The sequence below is a fragment of the Argiope bruennichi genome, chromosome X1 (assembly GCF_947563725.1).
Source record: "Argiope bruennichi chromosome X1, qqArgBrue1.1, whole genome shotgun sequence".
Classification (NCBI taxonomy): Eukaryota; Metazoa; Arthropoda; class Arachnida; order Araneae; family Araneidae; genus Argiope; species Argiope bruennichi.
The window spans coordinates 132,008,836-132,018,228 of NC_079162.1; the positions used below are offsets into that span (position 1 = coordinate 132,008,836).

A 9,393-nucleotide genomic window follows, 5' to 3' on the forward strand; every position below is an offset into this window, starting at 1 on the left:
AGAGGTCGACCAGGACACAACGATCGATAGCCGGTCATCGATCTTGAGAGTGAAATTCGACAAAACTATGAATCTGCTTTCAAACTAACTTTCCTATCCTTTTGTCCACCACAGGTGGTCGAAAGTCTCCTAGCAACATCAATCAAACCGAACCATTTCCAGAAAGTCAACCTCCAGCACCCCGTCGCGGACCGTGATCATGTTCAATAAAAATGAAGGGAGAAAACAGAACTTACATAAGGAGTTGTATCTTCTGATAATGTTTTCGAGGAAGGTGTTCTGCGGTGCGACGAGACCCCTCCGTCCACCAGGCATCTTGACATCCCGACCCGTTCTTTGCTAGGGGAATCTTTCCCCTGCTCGGCCACCTGTTAGGTTAAAAAAGTAGTTAAGAAGTCTTTGGACACTTTGGGCCTGTTCCAGAAACGTGAAGCGGTGTTTCTCGAAAGCTAGAGAGACGCGAGCACACTGTTACTCGTTTCGTTCAACTCTCATTGGCTTCCCCTCAACTGCTCTCACTCCGATTCCTCCCAGTATTGATTTGGACTTGGCGTGCCATCTGTGATCCTCAGGGGGACTTTCAGAGGAAATCTCGCCAAACTTGGCTATCTTCATAAATCGTTAAAGTTGACGAAACGAAACCTCCCGAAATCTTTCTCATTTCAGAGTTTTCGTGACCAGGACGTTTAGATTTTACCTTTGGCACCTCAAGGGGGTGGGGGTAATGGCCCCAAAAAGGCCGTTTTAAATGAAAACACGCGAATTTGGCTCCGTCGAAATGTTTAGCACAGACTGAATATAACGTGCATTTAGTCGATTTAGTTCCATGAACACTGGCTATTTATTTTTGTTCTTAAAAATTCGCTTCAAAAATAATACACTTTTAAACAAAGAAAAACGAGTTGGAGCAAAGGAGTAACCAGAATAAGCTATGTAAGCATTCAAAACAAATCAATATCACATTTTCTGAAGCAGCTACGATCTGTGATACTGTGTTTCACATTCTTCACTGACAGGATAATAAATATATATTTGTGCATAATTTAAATAAAATAAAACTGTAGGTTTATAATAACTACGTTAAGTGCTTACAGTCGATATCAACAGGACATTTAATCATCGGAAATTGTCTTGTCAAGATACAATATAAAAAACTGCCTTTCAGATTTAAAAAAAAATGTTCATCTTTTTTCTTTAGCTTAAAAAAAGCATTCGAATCCTGAGAACTAATTGATGTCGGTGAAAAATTTTCTTTCCTCTTCTCAAGAGACTAATGAAGACCTGATTTTTTTCCTGGAGACTCCCTCATAAGATGGATGGAGCTACTTTATACCATACTGAGAATTCTTTTGTGAAAGTCACGTCTTCACGGAAGTTGACGCACAAAGCTGTTCGAAGTGTCAACTTGTAGCGCAATTCTCAGGCACGTTCCGAGTTTTGCTGTTACGTGTCTTCCAGCAGCGTGCAAGAGTTAACTAGTGAAAAAGAAATGATATACTCTTTTCCGTTAAAATAAAAAAGTATTAATCGAAATCAGTAAAAAAACATGGATACATCCGATATTAGTGTATCTTAAAGAATTTATTAATTTAGGAAAAATCCCCTTTCAGCATTCAATTTTTTTTTCTTTTATAATCAAGAATACCTTTGAACTGATCTCATCATGAATGATTAAATATGTTCATTTCATTTTCTTTTACATTAGTTTGATGATTGTTTTTCAATGAAATTTTCAGAAAATCAATAAAGCGGGTTAATCTGAAGATCTGTGCGACTCCAACTATTTTTAATCTTAAAATGGGATTTGTTTCGTTCGATTTAATTTTACAGTGAATTTTGCTGTCAGTTTTCTTCTTTTTACTTTATATCATAGTTTCCTGTAAAAGTCAAAAAATTCGATTTGCTTTTATATTGAAACCATAATCTTCTTTCGATTCGTTTCATTATCTGCCTCCTTTCTTTTAATTAGCTCAGTCATAGTGAAAGATTACTTCTAATTAATTATTTCATTCTATGCAATCTTTATAGACAGATTTCCATAAATTGTTTTTTAGTTTAAAACCCATATTTCATGGTGTAACAATCTTATCCTATTCATTAAGCCGTGATATCTTTGTTGACCACCCTTTGGTAGGAAGATTATAAGTTCTATCCCGCTAGAGAAGAAGGGGAGATCATATTTCCCTATAGAAGAAGTTTGTCGGTTTCATTCCTGATGAATCTAAAGTAATGATATTTTTTATATTTAAATAATTGAGTTAGTTCTAGTTTTTTCGTTAATTTATAAAGTGAAATGAAGGATTGAATCCAACTCTCAAGATACAGCTCGCTTCAAAGCAAATCATTTGAGCTTCTGATTGTATAGAGCGACACCAAATAAAATCTAGAAATTTCATTTTATTAATTAATATCCCTTATTTGTTTTTGTATCCGAGTTCACCGAGGCTTGATTATGTAAAAATATAGTAATAATAAAAAATTATCATGTGTTTGGGACTTGATTACGTTCAAATAAAACATTGGGTTACGAAGCTATTGCACATGCAATCTAAGAACAACTCAGTAACTTGAATCGGATGGCGTGGCGCGGAATTTTAGAGGTGGGGATGCACAGATGACGTCCTTATTTGACCATGGTTCAAAAACGAAGTCGTCCCAAAATAGCTGTCATGTTACTTCAAAACGGGATGCAAAAATAACTCCGAATGTTTGTGTGGCTTGGTGAGTTCCAGATTTGAGCTATCATACGACTATAATTGAAATGATTCAAAATGAATTTCTTCTACGTTCTCATTGATAAATGGGAAGGAGCTCCCATTATTTTGGGCAATGTAAGGAATGAACGGGATCATTATTTCTCAGAGAACATCTGATCTGTGGTTTAAAGCCGAAAAGAATGCATTTCTGAAATTCTCAAGCGAACAGATCAAAATCATATTTTGTACTTATCCAGAATTGAACCTATTTTTAAAATGAGACATATTATCTAGTTTCTTTATGTTAAGGAACTCAGAGAAGATCTTATTTACAGTTCAGGCATTTAAAAACTAGAGTCGACCAACCCATCATTCTCGTTTAACTCAACCAGAAAGCATGATTATGGATTGTGAATCAATATTTATTTACTGTATTGCAATTCGAACTCATCTGTTTCCTTCTGGTTAGGAAAGAAAACGTGTTTTCTGTTTTACGATGATATCTAGAACAGTTTATCGAAATTTATGCATTGGTCCAATCTAGTTTTCAAAGTCTAAATTTGCAATGTGATTTTTAGCATCGGTAGTTACTATAAAAACCACAGAATTGTGGTGATAGATGTCTTAACTCCATCTTGACTGTAATTAAATGTGTTTATTATATTTATGATAAATGATACTTTGTTTTTTCATGGATTCTGCCTCCTTTGGAGATATTTTGTTTGATTTATACTGGCCTTCCTGTTTCAAAGTTGATCAAGACCTTTAGTAGCTTTTCATTCTGAAAGGTCTAGCATCTCCTAGGCTATACCCGATGGTTATCTTTAAATAAGGGCTGAGTTTTTTAATTTTATATTGGATTCTTTTATAGTAGATTATGTGACGTCTTCGTGCGAATGACTGAAATAAATATTAAAAATTAGATGATACCTTCTCTGTTGCAGTTAAAAGATTGCAAAGAAGGGATCATCTAATTAGACAGAAGGCCCGGATATCAGGCTTGAACCGTGGCAGCGAACGTGTTAAAGATTGGAACTGTCGCATTTCTTTCATCTATTGCTTATATGTGCATCTTTAAAGAATTTTATGAATTAATGTTAATTCATTGATAATGCGTATGGTTTTTCTTGATACTTTAAGTTATTTTGACCAAAGTGATTTAATTACCAGAGTTTCAGGTGATGTTTAACATTCTTTTTAAAAATAAAATAAAGCAATGACGACTCCAGAGACTATGTGCATCTCATGATGCATCAAATCTTATACCTTTTAGGGGCGTGGGTCTTTCAAACAATACAAGGAACATCATTTATAAAAAAAAATTCTATAAATATTTATCTACATTTCTTCACAATTATCAATTAAAGGTTATCGTGTATCAGAAAATTAGAATAAAAAATCCTTTCACCCTTTTGTATACTTACGCAAATCTTATAAAAATTAATCTATTTATCCCATAATTTTTATACTTTATTTTATACGTCAGTGGTAAAATGTTTTAAGGAATATTTTATGGCTGAACAGAAAGACAATCCAGAGAGCAGTGTTTTGCAATGCGTAGTTGATTTCTTATTTTTTAATATTTCTAACTACGACGCTTCGCCACCCGAAGATGAGATTTGCATAATGCAAATGTGATAAAAGCATAAAAGTCAGGAAAAGTGGATTTAATTTACTTCTGAGGTTCAACAGTATCACTCTTTTATCTTCTATTAGAATAAACTCAACAATCACATCTTGCAGTGGGCTTGCTGCAGACACTTAACTTCATCATCCGTTTAAAGCGACACGAGAGTCATCATGACACGGACTTTCTGATTTTGAGTCTTAGTCAGAAAGTCCCCTTTTATATTTCCTTCCGGGCAGGCCTTTAGCCGACTGGACCGATTGCTTCCAATAGGACTCCTCGCCACAATGCTATAAAAATCGAAACTTATTCAAAATAAAATTAACTATCGGTTTATTTTTCGATCGTCAATTTTAGGGTTTTTCTTGTTTTTAAATTCCCTTGCTGGTCTATGTGGTCCAATTAAAAAAAAATAATCATAAGACTTGAATAATACAATGTAATTGCGGAAGAAGCAAAGAGAGAAGAAAAATAAAGTACATTTAGTCCCTCTCACAAGGACTGTTACTTCCTCTAAAGAGAACTTGTACTGCTTCCACTTTGCATCAGAACACCGATAACTATTAAAAAATCTGTGTATCTCCTGAGGCCTGGATGTGACAGAGGTTTTTTTGTGACATAAGTTTTATTGCCATTATGTTTATTTGTTTGAGAAGTAGAGCGGGAGTTTCTCGCGATTCTCTGTTTTAACAAGATCTTCCCTTTCTATTTTTCGCACATACATCCTTGAGGAACCATACTGTCTAATATGGAAAGGAAGCCACTGACCGTCAAACAAGCTGGCAAAACGGCCAGTCCGTCACTGATGTAACTTGATAATGCCTTCGGATTGCAACATTTGCGAAAAATGGATTCGACGTGGAAGGACTCGAATAGATTTATGGTCAAGGAATGCAGTTCAAAATCCCTGAATTCTTGTTGGATAAATATTTCAAATAGTTACCAAGAATAAGGCAGCGGATTAGAAAAAAGCATTCCCGTTTCAATATAGAAAGTAACTTGAAGCTGAAAAAGAATACTGGGACATATACAGCAACTTTTATACTAAACTTACTTTTAACCAGCAGCAATAATCTGCCCAAAATTTTCTCCCATATTCTCTAATATGTTATATCCCACCCTTCACATCAAATTTTGCATCTTTGATATGGCTGCGAAATGGAGGAAAATGGCGAACCACAGTTACGAAATATTGATGTTTAAGTAAATTTAGAATTTTTTACCAAATTTATTGTGATTTTCATCGATTTTTTTTTTTTGACGATCAATCCCTGACACTACCAGGCCCGCTTGGCCTGATGGTAAGATCTCGGCTTCACAACCGCAGAGTTTTTGAGACCCGATTCCCCCGAAGAACAGTTGTGTAAGCGGGTCTGGTGCACGTTAAATCCGTCGGGGCCAAACGTCCTTCCGCTGGTGTGGTGTGGTATGGAAGTTTGGAGAGATAGGTACGAGCTCAGGTTTCATACTCGTAGCGAATTATTTCGCGATGTTTCATTTGTTTTTCATTTTGTATCAAAATCTTTCTTTGTGTTCTGGAATTCGAGAACCTTACAAAGTCTTATTTCTAATGTTTCTGGAGCCTATTGCATGTACTTTACATTAAAAAGATGTCATTAACATTTTTTATTTTTTTATTTCATTGCAAACAATTTATCTCATGGCCAGAAAAAGTCTTTTCGAATATATGAGTTTATGAATGATGATTAAGGATGACAACGCCAATTGTCATGCTGCGAGGTCCATTGCATTGGTATGATGACAATGGGGTGAACCAACTGTCCTGTCCTGTCCAGAGTCCAGACTTGAATTCTAAAGAAAAACTCTGGAACGAGTTAGATTGTCAAATTAAAGGGGGCAGAAACTGTCCAAAATCGGTGAAAGAACTTCTTCCAGCCGAGTGGGAAAAATACCACTATCCATCATCCAAACACTTGTGGAAAGCATACCCTGGAGGATTAAGGCTGTAATTATCACAGGTAGAGGTTCTACCAACTATTGAATATGAATAAATTGTGTGTATTTCTTTTGTCACATGTTTCCAATTTCTTCTTGGTAGATAATATATCATGCATTGCCTAATAGAGAGCATGATTAAGAAGAGATGGGAGATAGCCAACGATGAGTTTTTGCTTGTCTTGATTCTTGTTACAATGTTTGAGTTTTATGGTTCACGTTAGTAAACTTATTAAAAGTGCCATTTTCAAATTACCAGTATACATGAAAAAGGATTCATCAAAATAAATTAACAACAATAGGTGGTATAAGTTGGCAAAATTAGTTTGATTTTTTTTAATTAAAAAACAATTACCATCTCTATCTCATTAGTTTCCACTGAATCCAAATAGAATTGCTTGTAATATCTCTAATAAAAATTTAGTTATTCTGCAGGAAAATATATAACATAAGAGAAATTTCATTTCGAAATACTGCATAAGATGCATGCACATCATTTCAAAAAATCTTATACACTGCATAAAATGTATGCCTTCTCATATTCAAAGACGGAAATCAGCATATTTTCGAAATTTTTCTTGCCTTTAATATTGCTTTTTAATGAATTGAATGAAAGTATGTAAAACTGCAGTTCGTAGATATTATCGGTTTCAATGATTTTTACATATAAGTACTTTTTTATAGTTTTTCTGTATATTATCCTTAAATCTACACAAAATCTTCAGATGTTTACTTATATTTTTAGAAAATTTTTAAGCTATCCTCTTAACATTTTGCAACCTCATGTAGGCTCTTCCTCGAATTTTTCTGAAACCAAATTTGTAAAACGTTATTTTTCCTTATATTAATCGTTTTTGACAGTATCATTTGGCAGTAATTTTGTTTCTATCACTCGGAATGAGCCTTCCTGGGAATGGATTTCGTTCAAATTTTGACAGAAATCTACAAATAAGGTCGTAACTCCATATACCAAATTTCTTGAAACACTTTTGAGAGTTATCGTGTTTACATACAGGCAGGTCTATTTACAAAAATAGGTTTTTCGGTCTTAGAGAAGTCTCAAACGTGAAGTTTCTTGAAAATCTCGAGTTTGATTATTTTGACAATTAAAAATACTTCCTCTGTACTTCGTATGCGAGAAAATAAAATCTGAAAAATACATGTGGAAAAATAAGTTAAATTCAACGAATCTTTAAAAGAAAGAACGATTTAGGAATAGCACAAGTAGACTCTCGGAATATAGATTACTTGATCGAAGCCTTTCCAAAAATAAACGAGATTGATGAAAAAAACAACAAAAAAATGATGTTACTCACTTAGAAATTCCTGCTGAAACTACAGCAAGTGAAAGTAATAACTCAATCCCACACCATATTCGAACTCCTCATCAGGCCGACGACGCTATAGGAGATGAAAGCCAGACAACAGATGTTGAGTTGAAGAGTAATGCGTAAATCAAATCTGACGCAGAAGTTAAGAAAGGCTCAAATTTAAACAAATGCCAGCCAATTTAGGCTTGTTACAGCTAATTTTAACTAAATAAAATGTGAAGATTATTCAAAATCATTTTCAACAGTCGTAAACATAGTATTTTTCGGGTTATTAATTGTATTTACATCGAAATTCAATTTATTTGTGGTGTAAAAACTGCATATTTATCTAGTAACACAGAAGAAATTGTTTATATGCTATGCCAGTTTATGAGATAAGAGAGATTTGTAAATTGAAAGCATTTTTATGTTTTTCTGATCATTCAAATATTCCGTGCGTCTTCGTGAGGGTTAGAGTTAATTCTATTACCGTCCTATTTTAAATCAACCTTATGGCTATTTTGCGACGGACCTTGTAATTCTGAATCATGGTCAGATGACGAGGACGACACCTGAGCTGCCATCCCTCACACCAAACTTCCACACCACACCAGCGTGTCGGGAGGGTTGGAAGAACCACTTGTGGAAATACAGTTGACTTCTGACAATTGTATTTTCATTAAAAATTATAGTCAAAATTACCTTAATATATCTTATATATACAAATACGTAGATGCTTTTAGGTATTTTTTTCTAATAATGATGAAATGTGCCATGAAATTGTAACTAATATAAAAATATATTTGAAGTGCTTGAGAACAAAGCTGGTAAGTTTTTAGAGATAGAAATTATAAAAGAATGAAAATAGTGTTCATTGGTCGCAATCTGATTATATTGATTCATTATTGGTTAAACATAATCTAGAAGAATGTGAGAGTGTTAAAATTTCAATTGCAAAAGGAGAAGGTAAGAGTTTTAATGAATAGATTGATACGATGTTAATGAATCAAGGAAGATGCACTTGAATAAAAATAACAAAAAAAATGTAATTTAAGATTTTTCTTTAAACCACAAGCCATTTTCACTGCAATACATTACATTTTTTCACGGCAATGAAATAGAAATCTGCTCCAACGGTTTCCACTCAATTCCATACAGCCAATTGAACTTCACGAGATAAAAAATGTCGGGCGTAGAAGTCGTTTTTTTTTTACTTATCCAAACAATTGGAAATCACACAAATCTAAGTCAGGACTGTATGGTGGGTGGGATGAAACTTCCGATTTCATTTTCTTCAGAAAAATTTATATTATGTGTGCTATTTGGTGCTTGGAGATGGTGCTTAAGATATTTGATGGGCACAAAATTAAAAAGATTATTTTATGATACCAAATTTGATTTTTTAATCCTGATGCTAGGTGGGAAAATGTGGAAAATGGTAAATTCTTTTCCGGTATTGTAATTTGATTAGGTAATACATTCATTTCCTGGAAATGTCATAAGAAAAAAAGTATTAGCCTTTCAACATGTAAAACAAAGTTATATGCTGTTTCAGAAGTTTGTAAAGACATTACTTGGTTTATAAATTTGTCACCTGAACTGAAGTGTAAACAATATATAAATAATGCTGCAATCTTAAATTCAGATATATGAGCAGCAATTAAGTGCAAATAAATCAAGACGCGTGAATTTACTATTACGAACTTAAGATCTTGAATTTCTGTTTGCTTTAAGGGTAAGTATTCAAAGGTCCATATACAGTGTTAATTACTAGTTAATGAAAAAAGAGTAAAAAACAGTTTTT

General features: G+C 33.8%; 1 protein-coding gene across 1 annotated transcript in view; it reads right to left on the minus strand.

Moving 5' to 3' along the window:
* LOC129958364 (potassium voltage-gated channel protein eag-like) overlaps positions 1–1,558 on the minus strand; it is a 121,429-nt gene extending 119,871 nt beyond the window's left edge. The window contains exon 1 of the mRNA XM_056070798.1: positions 237–1,558. Coding sequence (XP_055926773.1) covers positions 237–315 — 79 coding nt within the window. The 5' untranslated portion in view covers positions 316–1,558. The remainder of the gene's footprint in view (positions 1–236) is intronic.
* Between the last annotated feature and the right edge of the window lie 7,835 nt (positions 1,559–9,393).